This window comes from Cibotium barometz, chromosome 50 (assembly GCF_041138505.1).
Source record: "Cibotium barometz isolate CiBa-2024 chromosome 50, ASM4113850v1, whole genome shotgun sequence".
Lineage (NCBI taxonomy): Eukaryota > Viridiplantae > Streptophyta > Polypodiopsida > Cyatheales > Cibotiaceae > Cibotium > Cibotium barometz.
In genome coordinates, this window is record NC_141095.1 from 38,253,702 (window position 1) to 38,276,789 (window position 23,088).

Genomic DNA, 23,088 nt, shown 5'->3' on the forward strand with positions numbered 1-23,088 from the left:
GTAAGCAGACCACCTTATTCCTTGCAAGTCAGATGCGGATGCTTAGGAGGTGGCCAGGCTTTTCATTCAGGAGGTGTTCCGCTTACATGGACTTTAGAAGAGGATTGTCTTATATAGGGATCCAAAATTTAGTGGAGGTTTTTGGAGGGCCTTGTTCTATGGTTTGGGGATGAAGTTACAGTTTAGTACTGCCTTTCATCTCCAGATAGATGGTCAGACTGAGAGCATGAACGAGACTATGATCACGATGCTGCTGTGTTATTGTCAGGAGCATCAAACTCTTTGGGAGGAGTTCTTGCCATTGGTGGAGCATGCCATCAATGATACAGTGCAGGCATCGACCAAGAAGACTCCCTTTGAGGTGGTATATGGCTGTCCGGTTATTAACCTGATGATCCGAGCTCTCAAAACTTCTAGAGGGAACTATGGTGTAGACTAGGTGGTTCAAGATTTCGATGGGCTATTGTTGCGACAAGTTTGGGAGGAAATACGGAAGGTGCAGACAGAGCAGGTCCGCGAGGTTGACAAACATCGTCGAGATAGTACCTTTAGAGAAGGAGTTTGGGTTTATTTGAAGATCATGAGGCAAAGGCTCAAACAGTTCGGGGAAGTTGCTTCCAAACTAGCTTCGCAGAAGAAAGGCCCATTCAAGATTATTAAGAAGCTCAATGATGTAGTCTTCAAGGTGGAGTTATCGAGCCATTGGAGGATGCATCTGGTGTTTCATTCGAGCAACCTTGTAGAGTATCATGGGCCAGAGTTGAGCACTCCGTGGGATGAGGATGAACCCGAGTTGGTGGATGACGGAGGATTATAGGAAGTCGAAGTAGGTTGTTTTGCAATAGTACAAGTGAGGTTCTCGTCGAAAGCAATTCCAGTATCTCCTCAAGTTCGAGGGCTACCCAATCCCACAGGCAGTCTGGTTTGATGAGGATCAGTTCACGGACCAGTCTCGCTTATCAAGAGGCCATGCAGTTGAGGACAGTAGCGATGCAAGTAGGGGAGATTGTGACACACCTATGAGTATGTAGGGCAAAACCAGACATAAGAGAGCAACTAGTCAGATAGCATAGAGGACATGTGGCAATGATGATGTGGCGGCGATGACAGGGCAGTCAAGTACAAGTGGCCGACAGTAGTACTACTGTCCGACTAGGAGCATTGGTGCATATATATACGTGGCTAGTCAAGTCGTCATTTTCATTTGCGTTTCTCAGTGTTGCACTTCACAAAGTGTTTCTTTGTAGGCGAAGTGGTAGACAGTAGGTCACAGGGCTGTGATTTGACGTCTTCATTCTCAGCCTTGTACTTGAATTTCAGTTGTATTACTTCTTCTCGTACATAATACAAAGCAATAGTTTAGGACTCTTGTGTGTGCTGTATGTGTGATTTCGCTGCACTCTTCTTTCTATCTTTGGAAAACCCGAGCACATAGGTGCAAGTGTTCCAGTGGTAACACCTACCCCTATCAACTTGGCTGATCAGTTTGACAGGGCTTCGGGCTGCATTTTGGGCGGCCAGGCCAGCAGCCCAAGGGTACCCAAGTGTGGGCTGGCCACCCGGTTGTATTAGGCAGCCTATTTGTGAACCCTTGTATGAAAAAAAGGGGTGATTTCAGGTCATGGGGGTTGGTGGACTAGTCCTACTGGCCGAGCTGCCCCTCCCATGGTCTTACCCCTATATGAACAGCATTCAGGGTTCATTATTCATATCTCATGTATTATGGAGCTCACATTTGGCAACGCTCATATGCAAGCTGATTGAAGGATTTGGGAACTGATCAGCAGTAATGTTGGGCTTAGTACATGTTCCTAACAGCAGCGTTTGGGGCTGGAGATCTGTGTTCCTAACAGCAGTGTTTGGGGCTGGAGATCTGTTTAACGGGGTCATCAGCATGATCTCTCTATTCAAAGAGATACTTATATGTACATTGTAAATGCAGCACCTACTGAGTAGTGGATGATCTGTTTCTGGTTGTACGTGCACATTATGAGCTTCTGAACTTGCAAATTCAGGTTAATCCAGGAAAGTATGGGAGTATCATTGGGGGTTTACGAATTTTATGGACAGAACATGGAGTGTCAGGGCTTTGGAAAGGATGGAGCGGAAAGCTTTATGGATATGGTGCTCAGGGAGCTTGTAAGTTTGGATTGTATGAGTACTTCAAGAAGACCTACTGTGATGCTGCTGGGCCTAATTATATCATTCAATACAAGACTCTCATCTATCTTGCCAGTAGTGCTTCGGCACAGGTTATTGCTGATGTTGCCCTGTGCCCATTTGAAGCTGTTAAAGTGAAGGTACAAGCCCAGCCTGGTTTTGCAAGAGGTTTATTGGATGGTCTTCCAAGGATGTACTCCTCAGGTGGAATATTCGGGTGAGTTAAATTCCAGCTGAATATTTTTCTGGAGTAGTGTGTAGCTGAGAGAGGAAAATGATATGATGATTAATTGCTAGATATTTTCCTTGTCTTTAAGGTGTACATGCTGGGTAAATTATGATTTTTGGTCTGTCACTGCAGACTGTACAAAGGGCTGATACCATTATGGAGCAGAAATCTACCATGTAAGATCATACATTTTTTTTGCGTAGTTTGTTTCACTATGTAAGAAAAGAGGGAGGAGCTCATATGCACCGTTGTAGACTCTACCTTTTATTTTTTAATGCAAGTGAAACATGGCAGCCTGGTGTAATGTCCCATAGCTACAGATAATCATCTCCAATTAGGGTATATATGGTGGGTTGGACAAGGGGTTGAGGTACCCCCCTGCATGCTCCGATTAGGGTATAAATGGTGGGTTGGACAAGGGGCAGGTGGGTGTGGGTGGCTAGGCGATTGGGTGTGAGACCCCAACATGTGGCCCATCCATCTCTCATTTCTAACATTGGTATAAGAGCTTGGTTGTTTTTTGGGAATATGGATCTGTTTTGTGGAAGTTGAGGACTTTCGAACACTGCAGAACTTGACGGTCTTGGATCTTTGGATAGTTATGGATTATATGACTCCACTTATAGTTGAGGATAATTGTTTCGAAGAGGGGTGATGCCATCATTTTTGAAATTTATTTTCATATATAGGCATTTATCAGTATTTTACACACTTCTCAAAATTTATGGACTTTTTAAGAGTGTGGGTGCTCCAGAAGCTATGGCCACCTCATGTATCAATGAGGGAAACTTTGTTTATTGAAACCTTGATGCACACCTAAGTGAAGGAACACAAATATTAAAAACTTATAAGGACTTTTGGAAAAAAGCAAGCAAAAGGAGATTTGGCAGCATATAAATACACATGCTTGGTGGCTCTCATGCACACATCTTAGAGCGCCTACTCTCTCTCTCTCTCTCTCTCTCTCTCTCTCTCTCTCTCTTTGTTATGAGAATGAATTCATGGAATATTTTATATATTTTCATGTTGTGTATTTATGGATTCTTAAAAGAATTCATGGAATATTTTATTTCCAGGTTTTTCATGTTCTGAATTCTCTTAGATGGGTTCAAATTGGGACGCCTTTCTGAATCCGGGCAATCGTACCTTACTTTATGCGTACGCAGGTGAATCCCTACATACGTGGGAGTATTGGTTGCATGGTCTTATTGATACGGAGTTTTATTTTTTAATCAATTAATTTATTAATTGATTGGCTTAGTTGATGTAAGTGCAGATCATTGGATCGGATAATGGAGGCGAGCTGATGTTAGTTAGGAATATCTTGAGATGACCAATTTTGAATACCGACAAATAATATTTGATTTTGTGACAACAAGCGTCATTAATTTATTTGGACGCCATTGTCAAGCAATGTGTATATATTATTTGGGACATGTGAAAGCTCCGTTGTGCATATTTGATTTTTCAAGATATGTGTACTTTTATAAGGTTCAAAGCTCATATTTATTTTTTAAGAAGCCTAGCTTGCATGCTTAAGAAAGCTATTTTTGAAGCAAGCTACCTTTGAAGAATACTATTCTTGAAGAAGTCGACATATTTGTAAAGCATACTATCGTGAAATATATTTAAGTACACGAAGAGGAAGCCACTCTTGTGTGGGGACAAATTGGACCCAACATTATGCATTAAATATTTTGTTTGTTCTATTTATCTTCAATATTTTATTTATTGCAATCACTATTATGGGTTAATATCAACCTCCCATAAGAGTGGTATCATAGCCAAGAGTGATTGCAATTGATTGAAGCGATGAAGAGCTAGTGGATAAAGAAGTGGAAAAGCTTGGCCAAAGGTAAAATTTTCAATACAAAACATTCGAACTCTAAGATTTACAAGGAAGGTATATTTTTATCTAATGGGTAACAAAAACCCATAAATCTATTACCTAATGGTCTTTCCAAGGTGGAATACTACTTTTCCAATTTAAAAACACCAGTAAAACCTACCTAAAATCCAAAAGTGGTTTTTCTATTTTCAAATCCTTTTCTCGATTGGTCACTACCGATGGATTTCTCTCACCTTGGAGGCCTTGGAATCACGCTCAGCATATGCTCTAGCTTTAGTTCATCTTTTCCTTCCTTTCAACGGTGCACATTGTATATTTTTATACTTAGTTACTTCATCAAATCCACCTGTGCGCTGCATATGACTCACCATAAAGCTTCTTTTATAAGCTTTACTTAGTAAAACTTAAAGCTACTAAAAGCTTTGAAAATTCAAAGCTTATAAACTCTTTTTCGTATTCTCCCATAAACCATTCAAAATTCTCATTTTTAAAAAATTTCTTGCTCAATAGTCCAATTTAGTCTCTGCAGAATTTCTCCTAGTGCTTATAAAATTTTTAGAATTTCATAAATCATTTTTTTAAATTTTTCTATAGCCCATTTATTTATCCAAGAATACTCTTTTTGACCTTGAAAAATTTCAAAAATTCTTAGTACATTACAAAAAAATTCTTGAAAATTTTTTGGAAATATCTCAGTGTTTTCTTAAGTACTTAAGCAAAATTCTTCCTCAACAGTCCAATTCAGCCTCTGCAAAATTTCTCCCAGTGCTCAATTTTTTTTAAAATTTTTAAAATTATTTTTTGTTCTTCTATAGCTCATTTATTTACCCAAAAATACTCTCTTTGAGCTTGACAATTTTCAAAAATTCTCAGTACATTACAGAAAAATTCATAAAAAAATTCTGAGAGTTTTGTCAAGCATTTAAGCGAGATTCTGGCCACCTAATCCTATCAATTTAGGCCTCTTCTTCACAAACCCATGGATTCGGGAGTTGATTTCAACCAACCCATCAACGATGCCTCTACCAATGAAGATGCCAACGCTCGAGATGGTGGATTTTCAAACTCACCACTTCCACCACTAACTTTTGAAGATCGCATTCAATTTCTTGAGAAACTACTTCAAGATGAACAACAAAAGTGCCTCGCCCTCGAACAACGACGTGATGGTAATAAAGTTACTATCCCTCAATCTAAAGACGCCCGCATTGCCAAACTCATCCTTCGACACTCGATAAACAAAAAAGGACATTAAGATTAGCCGTTGTAGTTTTTCTTTTATCAAATTTGATGATAAAAAGGATGCTTGTCTTGTACTTTCATGGTTAAGTCAATTGGATGATTATTTTTCTGAGGAGACCTTTTTAAAGTCGACTGTGTCGCTCCCCATCCTTCCTCCGCCTCCCCTCCTTCCTCCCCCGCTGTTCGCGCTTGCTTCTGTCCGCCCCTGGTTTTGTCCGCCCCTCTTCCTCCCGTTGCTATCTCTAGTCTGCGTCCCTTCCCCTCCTGCTCTCCCTACTCGCCTCCCCTCCTTTGTCCGCCTCCCCTCCTTCCGCCTCCTCCTTTCTGCGCACCCTTTGTTGTGCTGCCCTTCCCTCGTCCATTTTCGCCCGTTTTTTTGTTTTTTGTTTTTAGTTTTTTCTGGTGGGTTGTTTCTGTTGTTTTTTTTGGTTTTTTGGTTTTTGGTTTTTGGTTTTTGTTTCTTTTTGTTTTTTGTTTTTTTTTGTGTTCGTGTGTGTGTGTGTGTGTGTGTGTGTGTGTTTTTGCCCCTTTTCCACCCTCCCTTCCTTTCCTCCGCCTCCTTGCCTGCCTCTTCCCCTTTGTTCGGATTGCTCCTCATCCAGGTTCAAGTCGGCCTTTTTCTTCGATTAGCATCATGGCTAATCAATCTCCCTCGGCTGGGCGAACCATTGTTTTTTTTGAAGCCGAGCTCGCGGTCCTCTACGCTGAAATCGAGAAAGACTCCAAAACGACTCTCATTGCCAGAATCTTTGGATCTCACCCTTCCCGTGTCGAGGCTCGGGATTTGGTCCCGGCAGCTCTGCCCTCCGACCTCACCTCACACTTTCGAGATGTCAGGTTGCTTGGAAGAGGTTTCTTCCAAGTGGATTTTGATTCTGAGGACGCAGCCTCAAAGGTTTTGAAGGGCAGCCCTTTACCATTGGGCCCGAGGAAGATATTCTTTCTTCCCTACTCCAGCTATTTTGACCCTGTTGAGAAAGACCGAAACCGTTTCCCGATTACTCTTAGATTCCGAGGTCTTCCTCGCGCATATTGGCCTATGTTAGAGGCCATCGGGTCCGCCTTTGGGCTGGTTCTTCAAGTGCCCCCCCTCCACGCCTTGCGGACATCTTGTGCCCAGGTGGTCACTACCTCGGCGGATGTTGTCCCCAGGGTCATGGTTCTTGCCCGTTACATTGAGCTCTTTGAGGACTATGTTTTGCTTCTGGGCCCTTGTGGCCCTTTGAAGCAACGTATGGAGATTGTAGGTAAACCCAATCAGTGCCGGGTTTGTCACCAACTGGGTCACTTTGCTCGAGATTGCCCTCGGGCTCGGGGTCGCAGGAGGCCTCGCAAGCGTGCTTCTTAGGCGCCACCTCCCTTGGTTCCTTCCTGTCCTTCAATCTGCCAGGTGTGGCGAGCTGTGTCTCACGCCCGCCCCCCTGGTGCAATTGATGGGAAGGCCTCCTCGGATCATGTACAGATAGATGATGTTTCTGGTTAGAGGGATGTGTCAGTTGATGCATCTTTGCAGAGAGATGATATCTCAGATCAGGATGATTTTGTTGAGTCCTCTCTACTTGGAGGGGGCGATATGCAGGATGTTCAGCGTAGTGGGGATCATGTATTGTAGGATTTTCAGCATGATGCCATTGCTCTTGATGCCTCGCAGGGTGAACAGGTTTCTCGTACATATGCAGGTACTGTGCAGGGCCTTGGACAAGGGCATGTCAGTGGACTTTGCCCCTTGGATTATCCCGTCCTCCAGCATTATGAGAGGCGTCCTCACGCTGCCCATCGTCTTCTTAGATCGGGGGTCAAACCCTCTTTATCTTCCATGAGAATCGTCTCATGGAATGTTCAGGGCCTTGGAGGGCTTCCCACTCATGGTAGGAAGTGCCTTGTGAAGGACGAGCTTCACCCTGCTGTTACAGGAGGGTCTATGGATGTACTTTTGTTGCAGGAACACAAATTGGATAGATCTCAGTGTGGCAAAAGTGGTAAGATGCTTTCTGGCCACACCTTTTGGTCCTCGACAGTTGGGACTAGAGGGGTGTTTGCATTTCAGTGGCAGCATCTGTTATGCCTCATGTTATTGGGCACGGTGTTATCATCCCTGCTAGAGCGCAGTGGATCTTGATCATGCATGAGGGTCAGAAATTGGGAATCTTGAATATCTATGCACCTAACGTGAGAGGTGAAAGGGTGGCCTTTTGGGACACCATTACAAATGTCATTCCTGAGGTTGATCATTGGATAGTTGGAGGAGATTTTAATATGGAGGGTGGACGCGAAGGGGGTTTACACCCTTTGGAGCAAACCTCATGGGAGAGGTTCACGCTTTCCTTTTTTGGCAGGGATTGTTGGACTGAGGATGACTTCCAGAGAAGGCCAAACTCCTTATCTTTCTCTTGGCATAACCGAAGGAGCGGGGATGACAGCATCTTTGCACGTCTGAACAGGTTTTATGTGGATGATTGGTCCTTGGACAGAGGAGGCACCATTGCTATTATGCCTGACACTACCAAATCCGATCATTGCCCCGTCGTTTTGTGTCTCAGGGAGCCTGGGGCTCGCTCGGCCTCTCCCCGTGTCCGTATCCCTGACTCTCTTTATCTAGATGCTGACATCTCCCTTGAGATCAGAGAGATATGGAGATCTTGTAATGGTCCTGATCCTCATCATAATATTGCGCTGGCTCTTGAGAGGACCCGCCATTATTATCATAGCACTGCCTTGTCCAAGAAGAAGGAGGCTCTGGACAAGGAGAGAGCTATTAGGCGTAGGATTGCTGCTCTTCAGAGGGAACATGAAAAGCATCCACATGCGTCTTGGATTACAGACCTCTTGACCACAGTTAGAGCAGAGCTACAGTTGGCCATGGATAGGAGGGCTGAGTTCGCGTTTCATGCGAATGAGGCTTTTTGGACTCAGATGGGTGGCAGATGCAACAAAGAGTTTTTCTCAGCACACAGGCCTTCCCATAGCAGGGATTCTGTGAGGTACTTGCAGGATTTATAGGGTGAGGTTGAGATTGAGCTTGATAAAGTGAGGGGTATTGCTTCAGATTTTTATGGGTCTTTGTTGACTGCAGAGGTGCCCTCTCCTCAGAGAGATGTGGCACGGCAAAAAGTTTGGGAGTGCATGCCCAGGCTCATTACAGATGCTATGTGTTCTTCCCTGGATGCCCTTTTCTCGAAGGATGAATTCCTTCATGCACTGCATGCTCTTTCCAGTGGTTCATGCCCAGGGGATGATGGTCTTTCTCCCGCCTTCTTTATTCTTTTTTGGGATCATATTGGAGATGCTATCACTGTTGCCCTTCAGGAAATGTCCTTGTCGGGTATGATGCCGCCATACCTCACGGAGGGGCTGATTCACCTTATCCCGAAGAGTGGGGACAAGACTAACATCAAGCAATGGAGGCCCATAACCCTCCTTGCATCTGCATATAAAATCTTAGCTAAAGCCTTGAGTATAAGGTTGCAGCCGATTCTCCAAAGGACTATCCATGATACACAGAATGGGTTCCTCCAAGGAAGGAGTATATTTGATAACATCTTTTCTTTCTGGGAAGCTGTCGAGTGGGCAAAATCTAGTCAGCAGCCTCTTGCCATTCTTTTGCTTGATTTTGAAAAAGCTTATGACAGAGTGGATTGGGATTTTTTGGAGGGCACTACGGCACACATGGGGTTTTCCCAAAACTGGATCAGATTGGTGTCCTGCCTATACAGGGAGGTTCGTAGCACTGTTTCAGCTTGTGGGGGGCGCGGCGAGCGTTTTCAGATTTCCCGTTCAGTGAGGCAGGTCTGTTTCCTCGCCCCTTTACTGTACCTCATTGTAGCTAAGGCTATGAGCAGGTTTCTTCGGGCTGCCCCTGGTGTTGTGGGTATCATGTCAGGAAGTTCACCTCCTAATAGACCTCCTTATCGTGTGAGTCAAGCACAACAAGAGGAGATTATGAAGCAAGTGAACGAGTTATTGGAAAAGGGTTTGATTAGACCTAGCTCGTCACCTTTTTGCTCCCCAGTCTTATTGGTTCAGAAAAAGGATGGTTCTTGGTGTATGTGTATTGATTACAGTGCTCTTAATAAGATTGTTGTGAAGAACATGTTTCCTATTTCTAGGATTGATGACATCCTAGATAGATTGGATGGAGCCACCATCTTTAGGAGGATTGACTTGAAGAGTGGTTACCGTCAAGTTAGGATTGTTCGAGAAGACATCCACAAGACAACATTGAGGACTACTTTTGAACTCTATGCATATTTGGTGATGCCTTTTAGTCTTACCGATGCCTCGGCTACTTTCAACTGAATGATGGAAAGAATATTTCAACTACATAGAAAGTTTGGAGCTACTTTCTTACATTATTGTGCACTCAAAGAATGAGGACGAGCATCGAAAGCACTTGGATATTGTATTTCAAGAACTGTGGAAGCACAGTTATTTGTGAATGGCAAGAAGAGCGAGCTCTTTTTGTTAGAGATTCACTACATGGGCCACATAGTGTCCAAGGAAGGAGTCAGGATGGACCTAGACAAGGTCAAGACTATTATGAAATGGCCAGAGTTGACTAGTGTGCATGTAGTTCGAAGTTTCCTTGGCTTATGTTGTTACTATAGAAAGTTCATCAAGTGGTTTGCCGTGGTAGCTAGTCCACTGCATGATTTGACAAAGAAAGCCGTGGGATTTCGGTGGGCCAAAATTTTATGCTAGCAAAGGGCTAGTGTTGATTATTCCAGACTTATCAAAGCCTTTTATGGTAGAGTGATGTCTCAGGAGATTGCATTGGAGCGGTCTTGAACCAAGAGGGCCATGCCATAGCCTCTGAGAGTCAAAGACTTCAAGGAGCCGAAAAGACCGCATCTACATACGAGAAAGAGTTCATGGCCATCATCCATGCCTTGAAGATTTCGAAGCACTATCTTATGGGTGTTGAGTTTATTATCAAGACAGGTAGTTGCATCCAAACTACGTTTGGATGTAATACTAACGTTCCAAACGTTTGGAACGTTTGCTAACGTTTGGAAACGTAGTGAACGTGCACTTTTGATTTATAGGTTAAAAAAACGGATGCAAGTCAATGTCGTTTTTTTTTTCACTTTTCTTTACGTGCATGCGGCGTCTCTGTGCGGCGCTCAAGTCTTTGCCTGCGGGCGTCTCTATGCAGCGCTCAACTCTCTCTCTCTCTCTCTCTTTCCTTCTCGCAAAATTGAAACTAAAGGTTGTATAGTATTAGTAAGTGCTTTAACGTTCATTGATGAATCTTCAAACTTCATATTTCAAAATTTTATAAGCAAACTATAAATTTTGTATATATATATAAATATATTGGAGGCAGCGTTCACTACGTTTGGAATCTTTTTAGCACGTTTTCCAAACGTACTAAACGTATCGTTCACTACGTTTGGAACCACCTTGAGAGGGACCATCAAAGTCTTAAGTATTTCATGTCTCAACCTAAGATATTTGAAAAGAATATTAGATGAGCTAGTTACTTGGCCCAATTTCATTTTCAGATTATCCATACTCATGGAAAAGACAACAAAGTAGCAGGTGCTCTATCTCGGCCATGACTCATATAGTTTTTATGGGATATCATTTGGACTTTACTATCTCTCTGCTACGGATGAGGATTTCAAGGATACTTGGAACAAATTACAGAATGGAGACTTGGTGACCTCTTATGTCATGAAGGGAGGGTTCCTTATGATGCAAACCCGTTTATGTGTGACTAAGGACTTGAGGCTAAAAGTAATGGAGGAATGCCATGCTCCACCTTATAGGGGACATAGAGGTGTCATGACAACAACTTAGGCTTTGGAGAACAATTGACTCCACTTGGACTACCTGTGACTCCATTGGGCATTGGGCATGGTTTGCAACCATTTAAGTGCATGGTGATCTGTCTTAATTATGAAGTCCCTTCCCTAAAGGAAGTTTTTCCAATGCTTAAGAGCGGTCATTACTCCCAAGTGCTCTTTGTCATACACCGAATAATTCTTTTCGGCATTATTCAATTTGCGGCTATAATAAGCCATTGGCCTACCATCTTGGTGTAAAATAGCTCCAATGGCAAGGTTACTGGCATGGGTAATCACCTCGAAAGGTTCATCCCATGATGTCAACTTCAAAATTGGTGACTCAGAGGCAACTTTCTTTGTTGCCTGGAATGCCTCGAGAGCCTTGCCCGCTACAGACACTTTCTGACGATGAGTCTTCACGCCCTTGAGCAAGTCTGTAAGAGGTTCTGCAAGGTTAGAAAACTTGTCCATTTGGGTGTTGTAGGCCTGACAAAGACCCACAAATGAGCGGATTTTCTGGGCTGTAGTGGAAACATCCCAACTGAGAATGACCTGCATCTTTTCAGGGTCGAGGCTAATACTTGAAGAATTGATGATGTATCCCAGGTAATGTATTTCGTGTACTCCAAACTCACTCTTCTTGGCATTGATAAACAACTCATTGTCTTGCAAGAGTTGCAAAACCTGGGCCACATTGCGCTCATGCTGCTCTACAGTCCTTGAGAAGATAGAATGTCATCTAAGAAGATGAAGATGCATTTGCCAATGAGATCCAGAAAAACTCGAGACATCATTTTGTTGAACGTCGCTGGTGCATTGGTGAGACCAAAGGGCATCACTACAAATTCGTAGTGGCCATGCTGGATCCTAAAGGCTGTTTTTGGAATGTCGGCCTCAAAGATTCAAACTTGATTATAGCCACTCTTAAGATCAATCTTAGAGAAAATCTTTGCACTGTTGAGTTGTTCAAGGATGTACTCTATTTTGGGCATGGGGAATCTATTCTTCATTGTTAGCTTATTGAGTGCCTTTTAATCCACAAATAAGTGTGTGGACTTATCCTCCTCTTGGACAAACAGATTGGGAGCGGTAGAAGGTGAGGAAGATGGTCGGATAAATCTGGACGAGAGTAGTTGGGCTAACTGCTGCTCCAGCTCGCTCTCCAATGCCTTAGAAAGGCGGTAGGGAAACTTGCTTGGAGGTTTTGAACCAAGAACCAATTCTATGCGATGGCCCTCGGGTCCATTGGGTGGGAGGTTGTCTCGCAGCATGATGTTGCTGTATTGAGACAAAAGACCAGCCATCCGTTGATTCCCTGCGGGTGCTACTTGAACTGCATTAGAGTGAGAGTGGACATATAGTAACGCACACTTTGCTCCTTTTTTGATGGCTCGTTGGGCCTGAATGTGGGAAATGAGAAGAATGCCAGGAATGCTCAGATCCTGAGAGGCTCAGGTAAGTCTTCAACGATGGTGAAAGTGTCCTGCCTCCAATCAAGAATGGGTGCATATTGTCTAAATCACTGGATCCCGAGGATCATGTCACACCCTAAAAGAAGGGAGACAATGAAATCCCGCTGGAATGTGGCCCACTAAACGTGAAACTCAAATTGCTGAGCTTTATGAGTGATGTGTGTACGTAGACCAGGGGTAAACCCGTCCACATCTAAATGATCCAACGCAAGGACGAGGAAGATTGTGTGTCGGCTGAGTATCCACCTAGTTTGAGGCTTTGCTGAAGACTCTTCTGGCCACTGATGCATGTCCAGATAGCTGTAGGACTGCCTCCAATCAAGAATGGGTGCATATTGTCTAAATCACTGGATCCCGAGGATCATGTCACACCCTAAGAGAGGAGAGACAATGAAATCCCGCTGGAATGTGGCCCACTAAACGTGAAACTCAAATTGCTGAGCTTTATGAGTGATGTGTGTACGTAGACCAGGGGTAAACCCGTCCACATCTAAATGATCCAACGCAAGGACAAGGAAGACTGTACGTCGGCTGAGTATCCACCTAGTTTGAGGCTTTGCTGAAGACTCTTCTGGCCAGTGATGCAAGTCCAAATAGCTGTAGGACTGCACATATGCTGGCTGAATGTGAAGAGGAGCTTCCTTGTTGCCTGGAGTTGATAGGATGCTGAACTGCTTTGCTGAATTCTGCTGAATACCTGAATATTTAACTGAGGACTGATGCACTTGTATTTATATGTCCCATTGCTGCTGGTCGGCCAGCAATAATGCTATCGGCCAGTTCAGTACGGACAAAATAAATAATAAATAGCATTATTTGCTATTTAATTGCTGTGCATGGAATCTAGCTCCTTTTGCCACAGCCGACTGATATGCAGCCCGATTGCCTGCGCCATCTGTATGCTGGCCGACAGCCTGAGGAGGAAGATGTGGATGTCTCAGTTACAGGTAGTACAAGTGTATCCAAGAAATAGAAGGTGGCTTTGCACCACGGGCACAAAGGGCTCCCATCCCTTGGCAAGGCCTTGCAAAAAGGGAGTATCAAAGCCAATCTACAGATGCAGACAAAGCACGAGGCCACCCGAGAGTTGACAAAGCTCTTCATACAATGTGCTTTGTCTTTCAATATTGGGTGCACCAACTTACATGTAGGCTTCAAATTGACATGTATTCTATGCATTCAGTGTTATTTTTGCATATTTATACATTATATATTTGAAATTTTGTTCATGCAAAAACATGTAGGTAGGAAACTTATAGGAAACTTTGGCCTGATTGTACGAAACCCGTGTGAAACGTATTTGAAACTTTTAGGAAATTCGTTTCAAACAACCCCCTATCTACTATGCATGCAGATGACCGTATGGAGTTGTACGGATTGCCACATCATCAATACGGAGCTGTATGGATCTATTGCCAAAAACCCTCATCTATTGTATATTGAAAGTCCTAATTTGTTGCTAGAAATCCTAATTTTCAGCAAAAACCTTAAAAATTAGGAGATACTCTAATTTCAGTAGAAACCCTAGTTTGGGATAGGTTCTTCTCACATGAAAGGGTGTTCTACATGTAGTAAAAATGAGAGTTTTGAGCCATAGTTATCATTTATAAACCCACAAGAATGCTAGTTAGACTCATACAATTCAAACACGGCCAACCATAGGGCGGTTCCAAGCGTCCTATGACATGCCGGAAGGTTACAGACAAGGATTCTACTTTGATTAACGGAATTCAGCACCTTCAATCTTGACAATGAATAGCACAATATGAAGAGGATATAGTGCAGAGAGAGAGAGAGAGAGAGAGAGAGAGAGAGAGAGAGAGAGAGAGAGAGAGAGAGAGAGAGAGAAAGAGAGAGATTTTATTAACGTCTTCCAAAAGACCGAACTCGGCCTCTGAGACAAATCGGTGTACCTGTATGGGGTATCCTCTGTCATCCCAACAAATTGAAAAAGTACTGAACTAAAAAGCTGAATCTGGGTGTGCAGTAAGTACAATGAGTGGGGGAGGAGATGGAGCTCTACTACTAGGAGAATGCAAAGCTATATGCATGGAGTATACAATCATGATATGCAACCTAGCTAGCTCCATCCTGTACCATACTGGGGGTATAAAATGGTATACATCAATGAAGGGGGTGTCCACAGCTCCCTGAAGAACATGCCTGGGTGTGCTTTGAAGCGAGCCAGTCGCTCCGCACCCTCTCTGTGAAACTGAGCTCTGATCTCTGTCATCTCTCTCTGGTATAGGCGTGGTGTCCGAAAGCCAGGTGTCCTCTATCTCCTGCGGGCTCTGAGTGTCTTTGCTCTTTGGAGAGTAATTCCCTGCCGTGTAGGGGTTGGGAGTGGGATGGATCTCTGAAAAAATGTAGTAATCTGTGTCTGTCGTCCCCCCTCTGGAGCTGTCTGAGCCTGTAATGATGTCTCTCTGTGGCGCTGTATGTCTAGAATGAATCTCCCCAGTATGCGCTGGTCTGCTGCCTCAAAGATCTGGCGTAGGGAATGTGGCTTTCTGAATAAAATGGGATATCTCTCTCTGATGGCTGTATATGCTCTGCATCTGCATACATAATGCTCCTCACTCTCCACCTCCTCTCTGCACAATCTGCATACCCTCTCCTCTCGGGGGATCCGTGCTGCTCTGCCAGTCTCAATCTCCAATCGGTGTGATGAAACTCTAAGCTGACCAATAGCCACTCGGGAGCCGTGTGGTAAAAAGCCCTCCATGTATCTAGGCCTCTCTATAAATCCATCATCAGTGATACTCATGAAGTGATCTCTGTAGTATAGCATCTTCGGTGGAAGAGGCTGTGTAGGCGATATCCATGTCTCTCGTGTATAGAGCTGCCATAGGTCCTGTCTCAATACTCTGTTCCTCTCACTATGTGAGAGACGGATATGTGGTGCATCCCTGTCATACTGGAATGGTGGTAGATGATCCATGTCTAGGCCATGCTGTGAGAACCAATGTGTGACCTGTGCATACCATGATCCTCTGTCTCCTGCCCTCAGCCAGCTATCTAGATGCCTCAAAAGCTCTGTATGACAATCTGTCCTGTGGCATCTCTCTGAATCTGTCTAGCAGGCATATAGTCTGAAATATGGCCTCTACCATCATAGGAGGCGCAGCAAACTCAGCTCGGATCATGTCATGAGGTACTGACGGTTTGCTGCGTATCATGCGTGCCATCATGAGGGCATGTGGTCTCTCTATCTGTGTCCACCAATGGGTAGCAAGGCCTGGCGCCCATACCGCTGCTCCATACATCAATGTAGGTGTGACTAATGTGTCAAATAGCCACCCCTTCGTCCGAGGCTCCTGAAAATGCGCCTGGTGGCACTGTCTCTCTAGCATAGCCAATGCTGCATATCCCCGTGTCAATCTAGCTCTGGCTGCTGAACCCATGGTGAAGCGTGTGGCTGCTGGAGAGAAGGTAACCCCTAGGTACACGTATGATGTCACCACCTCCACCTGGCGTCCTGCGAGAGTGAATGTCAGCTGACTCCTGCCCTGTCTCGATGTGTGAAAGACCATAACCTTGGTTTTCCCAAGGTTCACAGTAAGACCCCTCTGTGTGCAGAAATCATCGAGTGCATGTAGATGCTGCTGTAGACCACCTGGAGACGCAGACACTAATACAATATCATCAGCATAAAGCATAATATGTACTGAGGTACCTGCTAAATCAACTCCATCTCCGCCTCCCCGTGTAATGAAGTCAGCCACCTCATCAATGTATAACCCAAATAGCGTGGGGGAAAGTGGGCATCCTTGCTTCACACCAATGGTGCTAGCAATAGTCTTGGACATACCTCCTGGACATTTGACTCGCCCAAAAACCTGCTCATATAATGCATAGATGCTCCATGTCATATCTGCTGGTATGCCAAGAGACTGCAGGTGCTGAAAAAGCCTCTCTCGTGGTACTGTGTCAAATGCCTTGCGGAAATCCACAAAGCAGCAATAGAGCTTTCTCTTCCTCACTCTAGCTTGATCAATCATACATCTCAAAGTGAATACATGGTCAGTGGTAGAGAAAGCTCTCCTGAAGCGTGCCTGCCCTGATGAGCGTAAACCTGCTCGCTCAGCATATAAGCTAAGCTCTTGCTCCAACACTGCACCATAGAGTTTGGCCAGCACGTGGCCAACCATCACTGTCCTGTAGTTGCTCGGATCGAGCATATCCCCTGTTTTGTGAATCGGCACAATGGTGTGCATTGTCCACTCCGCAGGCAAACCCTCTGCTAGTGCCCTGTTAAACAGGTGTGCAAGAAAAGGAGCCAAAGAATCTACTGCATATATGAGATGCTCACCTTGCAGGCCCATATGGTCGGCGGCCTGTCCATGCTGTAGGCGGAAACACAATATTGGGTCCCAAATACTCTCCGAAGGGCCCCCACCACGAATTGTGTGACATAGCGGAAACCTTCATGCCTTAATCACAACCCTTAAGCACCTTGTAGGAATTTTGACTTAAGACGCAAGAAAGAAGAGAAAGAGAGACTGATTTTCACTATATATATTATGTACATGGAAAATGTTACATGTATGCGTGGCCTTAGGCCTTCCCAAAAGGGCTACTGACTACTTCTATTGCCTATACATGATCCAACTCCAAGAGGGAGATAGATGATTTAATGTACAATGATGCTTAGCCTTATATAGGTCCTAGAAATGCAATTCACCTAGTATATATGCTGTCGGTGAGTTCTTTGTTACATGCACTGAGCTTGGTCGTGATAACGCACAATAGGGCCTTCTTTATACCTTTATGTGGTGAGAATATTGAGAGAGAGAGAGAGAGAGAGAGAGAGAGAGAGAGAGAGAGGAAACACAATATTGGGTCCCAAATACTCTCTGAAGGGCCCCCACCACGAATTGTGTGACATAGCGGAAGCCTTCATGCCTTAATCACAACCCTTAAGCACCTTGTAGGAATTTTGACTTAAGACGCAAGAAAGAAGAGAAAGAGAGACTGGTTTTCATTATATATATTATGTACATGGAAAATGTTACATGTATGCGTGGCCTTAGGCCTTCCCAAAAGGGCTACTGACTACTTCTATTGCCTATACATGATCCAACTCCAAGAGGGAGATAGATGATTTAATGTACAATGATGCTTAGCCTTATATAGGTCCTAGAAATGCAATTCGCCTAGTATATATGCTGTCGGTGAGTTCTTTGTTACATGCACTGAGCTTGGTCGTGATAACGCACAATAGGGCCTTCTTTATACCTTTATGTGGTGAGAATCTTTAGCATCCAGTTTAGAGAGTAAAGAGAGAGAAGAGAATGAGAATGAAGAAGACAACACAGTATTGGGTCCCAAATACCCACTGAATTTGCTTATATTATTCTTTGGAGAATGCTGTACAATGCTTGAGTAAACAAGCGATATGAATGTCCAACGCAAGGACGAGGAAGACCGTACGTTGGTTGAGTATCCATTGATCCAAAGCTCTACTGAAGACTCTTTGGGCCACTAATGCAAGTCGAGATAGCTGTAGGACTGCACATATGCTGGCTGAATGTTGAAGAGGTCCTTCTTGAATAGCTTGGAGTTGATTTGGATGACTATCTGCTTCTGCACTTTGCTTGATATACTTGAATAAATGTTTGATGATTGAACCACTGCTTATATATGTCTCTTTGCTATTGGTCGGCCAGTAGCAAAATGGACACTATAAGCATTAAATGCTACATAAACTGTTTGCGCATGGGAAAAAGGCAAATAAATGCTGCCTGACTACTGTAATAGAGTCGGCTGCCTGTTGAGCATATTGTATACTGGCCGACCAATGTTGGTGAGCATTTGATGCTGGCCAACTGATGCTCAGTAGCCTTCCAAGCTGGCCGATTGATTGCCTAGGCCCCTCCAAGGCCTAGTTGAAGCCCTCCAAGACCTAATGCTAAGACTGACTTCTACATGCACTAATTGGTGAATTTGCCAAGTGGGTTAAGAGGTCTAATACTTGACTGACCTCTTAAGGCTTAGAGATTGACCTATGTAGCTCGTGCCTTATTGTCCCTGGACTGAGGGCTCACAATGGGGTCATGACGTACGACAAATATTCCTATAAAAAAGGTGCTACTTTTGCACAAATGTTGCACTGATGATCATGCCAGTGTGTCACTGTGTACTCGAGTGTAGGGTGCACGTGACATTTCCTTTGGCTTAACTTGGCGGCAGGTCCAGAGCTTACAAGTACTCCGCTTGAAAGAACTCTTCATCTAGCCAAACTTCTTCATGGGTTCCTCGGTCTTTAAACTTTGTGTAAAACTGTCGTATTCTTCGACCGGATCCATGCGTCCATTTGTGGAGGAGAATTTGCTCTGGCTCTATGACTTTAGCTTCGCCGATCATATTTAGTTGTTGCCCTTCTGATATATCCTGCAATGCTGGGCCTACATATGGCCTCAACCAAGAAACATGAAAGACATTGTGCATTGTCTAACTTTTCGGCAACTTTAACTTTAAAGAGACATCATTTAACTTTTGTATGGCTGGAAATGGGCCGAAACTTCGGAATGAAAGTTTGGGACAATGCTTATCCACTTGCTTTAGCTGTTATTTCATGATGTGGAGATATACCCAATCCCCTTTCTTAAAGTTGACATCTCGCCTAGATTTGTTGGCTTGCCTAGTATATGCTTCTTGGGCTTTGGCAAGGCGCTTCTTAACTGACTCCATGATTTTTCAGAATGTCTTGGTGGTTTTATTGGCCTCAAGAGATGTTGACACCTGTCTCGTCAAAAGAGATGAGAACCAACGACTAAATGCTGCCTCATACGACGTTCGGCCAATACTCGATGAGTGAGTATCGTTTAGGATTGCCTGAACCAAAGGACGATATTGTTCCCATTTCGACTGCTGGTCATGGCCGTATGATTTGAGAACGTCAAAAGCCAATTGATTGTATATTTGTGTTTGGCCATATGTTTGAGGATAGAATGCACCGGACAACTACAACTTAGTTCCAAAATTGTCAAACAATGGTCTCCAAAAATGGGATGTAAATTTTGGATCTCTATCTGATGTGATAGTCCGTGGCAAACCACCAATAGGGTACCAAAACCGAATGAACAAGCGAGCTGTCTTCTAGTGTGGCTGTCCGCTTGCATGGAATGAGCATGCAAAACTTAGTGAATCTGTCAACAATTGTTATACACTGTGTGTTTCTAGATCTAGTTGAGGTGGGAAGAGGGCCTACGAAGTCCATACTGATGTCGTGAAAGGGTCCCTCCGGAATAGGCAAAGGTGAACATCCCGCCGCATCATAGGCCAATAGAATGACCTCTCTAACTTCTCCAAGGTATTGTTGATACCCCTATGACTCCCCACAAGAGAATCATGGGTATCGTGGAGAAGGACTTGGCGCTTTTCTTTTAGTACGCAAAGACGGTGCTTGAAAAACAACCAACCATCCTGTATACTGTAGTAGCCTGGTTCTGAATTGAGGGCCAACTGATATTGTGTCCCGAACTCTTCGAAATCCGGATACTGTGCCTTCATGCTGTCCAAGTCTTTGCCTTGAATTTCTAGCACAGTGGACATGTGCAATGTCTGAATAGTGCTCTTGCGACTAAGAGCATCGGCAACGGTATTATTTTTGCCGAGGACGTATCCAATCATTCTCCCAAATTGTTGGAACAATTGACTCCACTTGGATTGACTGTCACTCCATTGGGCATTGGGCATGGTTTGCAACCATTTAAGTGCCTGGTGATCCGTCTTAACTGTGAAGTCCCTCCGTAAAGGAAGCGCTTCCAATGCTTAAAAGTGGTCATCCCCCCAAGAGCTCTTTGTCATACACTGAATAATTCTTTTCGTTGTTATTCAATTTGTGGCTATAATAAGCCATTGACCTGCCATCTTGCTGTAAAATAGCTCCAATGGCAAGGTTATTGGCATCGGTAATCACCTCGAAAGGATCATCCCATGATGCCAACTTCAAAACGGGTGACTTAGAGGCAACTTTCTTCATTGCTTGGAATGCCTCTAGAGCCTTGCTCGTGACGGACACTTTTTGATGATGAGTCTTCACGCCCTTGAGCAAAGTCATTGCTTGGAATGCCTCTAGAGCCTTGCTCGTGAGTGACGGACACTTTTTGATGATGAGTCTTCACGCTCTTGAGCAAAGTCAGTGGGAGATGGTGCAAGGTCAGAAAACTTGTCCATGTGTGTGTTGTAGGCCTGACAAAGACCCACAAATGAGTGGATTTCTTGGGCTACAGTGGGAACATCTCAACTGACAATGACCTGTACCTTTTCAGGATCGTGGCTAATACTTGATGAACTGATGATGTATCCCAGGTAATGGATTTTCTGTACTTGTACTCCAAACTCACTCTTCTTGGCATTGATAAACAATTCATTGTCCTGCAAGAGCGCACACTCTGCTCCTTTTCGGATGGCTTGTTGGGCCTGAATGTGGAAAATGAGTGGATTTCCAGAAATGCTCCGATCCCCGTGAATCATGAGGGGCTCAGGAAAACCTTCAACGATAGTGAAAGTGTCTTGCCTCCAATCAGGAATGGGTGCATACTGTCGAAACCATTGGATCCCGAGGATCATGTCACACCCTAAAAGAGGGGAGACAATACGAATCCCGTTGGAATGTGACCCTCTGAACCTGAAACTCAAACTGCTGAGCTTTATGAGTAATGTGTGTACGTAGACTAGGGGTAAACCCGTCCACATCTAGATGATAAGGAACCTCATCTTGTTGGCCAACTGTGGAGAGATGGTACCTTAGGACTGCCCATGTCAAAGAGGACAATGTACTGCTGTCCCTTTGCAATGCTGTAGGCATAGATGAGAGCCTTTGTCTTTTCCTTAGCCTCACCCTCCTACTTATCATCAAATATTACTGGAGGCAGTGAATTCAAAGAGAGAAAAAGCTGAATGACGTTGGAGGCTGATGGCGGAGGTGTGGATGAGGCTGCTACAGTTGCTACTGTGGAAGTGGATGCCTTAGGAGGCTTTTCAGCCTGAAACTTAGTGCAATCTTTCTTCCCGTGTTCCACATTGTGACAGAAGAAACAACGGTTCTCTATCCTGTACTGTGGTCAGTGTCTATTCATCCGGCTAGAGATAACCTCCAGTGATGCCCTCAGCTTTTTCGTCAGGAGTCTTCTTGGGCGTAGAATCTTTTCTAGTGCCCAATTTACCCGGAGTGTTTTTCTTTTGGTCCTTTTGGTCTTTGCTGTTCTGAGCCCCCTTACCTTGGGTAGATGATTGCTGTTGGGGCTTAGGGGAAGACTGTACTTGCTTGGGCTTACCTCCATTTAACATCACTTCTTGATTCTGAGCGAGGGCCAGTGCCCGTGCACAAGTCTGAGGCTCAAAATTCCTAACTGGGTGCCTAATGTTAGTGTGTCTAAACCCCGAATGAACTGCTTGAGCTTATCTTCTTCCGATATGTCCAATTGCTAGGCCATTGTAATGACCTTGTTGGAATAGGTCAAAACAGGGGAACCACCTTGAGTGAGTTTGTAAAACTCGTCCTCAAGATTGGTCATGTACTGTGGTGGAAGAAAACGGGCTTTGAGGTCAGCCACGGAGTTAGTCCGATGAAAGTAGAATTGGCCTATGATGGGGTTTGTGTGAAGTTGTGACCAATTCTGCCACCAAGCAACAGCTTGCCCAGTGAGTTGGGGTGCTGCTACATGGACTTTGTCTTGTGGATCTGTAATTTTAGCTAAAAGAAAATGTGCTTCAGATTGATGAATAAATTGAGTAATAGCAACATGATCACTCTTACCATCATACTTACTAAAATTTGGAGAGGTTCGTATGACAGAGGTGGTAGGGGCGGTCGAGGATGAGAAATTCGGAGCCTGTTGGGGGAGGGATGCCAAAATGTGTGCCATCATTTGCTGATGCTGGATTTGCATAGCCTCCCAGTCGAGTCTTTGCTGGAACTCTCGGTCGGTGATTTCTCGACAACGTTGGTCTTCCTCATATTTGTGTGTGGCTTCCTTATCTCGTTGTTCCTCCACACATCTTAGTTCTTTCTCTTCTTCTGCTTTTCTTTTTGCTTCTTCGTCTTTTCTTTTTGCTTCTTCGTCTTTTCTTCTTTGTTCTTCACATCTTGCTTCTTCTTTTCTTTTTGCTTCTTCATGTCGGTCTTTGTCTTTTCTTCTTTGTTCTTCTATATTGAGAAGGATCTGTGCCAGATGTGAGATGCCTTCTTTGGGCTTCTCTTTTTTCGGCCGCAAGCTGCATCTTTAGACAATTTATTTGCTCCATCATTATTCTAAGGAGCTCTTCTGTGCTTGGTGGAACTGTGCTTTTTGTTTGGAAGCTTTGTGCCTCCATCACTTCTTGTTGGCTTTCTTCTTGATG

At 44.2% G+C, this 23,088-nt stretch overlaps 1 protein-coding gene across 3 annotated transcripts in view; it reads left to right on the plus strand.

Moving 5' to 3' along the window:
- LOC147610097 (mitochondrial phosphate carrier protein 1, mitochondrial-like) overlaps positions 1 to 23,088 on the plus strand; it is a 46,714-nt gene that overhangs the window by 17,142 nt on the left and 6,484 nt on the right. For all 3 annotated transcript variants that reach the window (XM_086786841.1, XM_086786840.1, XM_086786842.1), the window contains exons 3-4: positions 2,016 to 2,377; positions 2,522 to 2,565. In XM_086786841.1, coding sequence (XP_086642967.1) covers positions 2,016 to 2,377; positions 2,522 to 2,565 — 406 coding nt within the window. The remainder of the gene's footprint in view (positions 1 to 2,015; positions 2,378 to 2,521; positions 2,566 to 23,088) is intronic.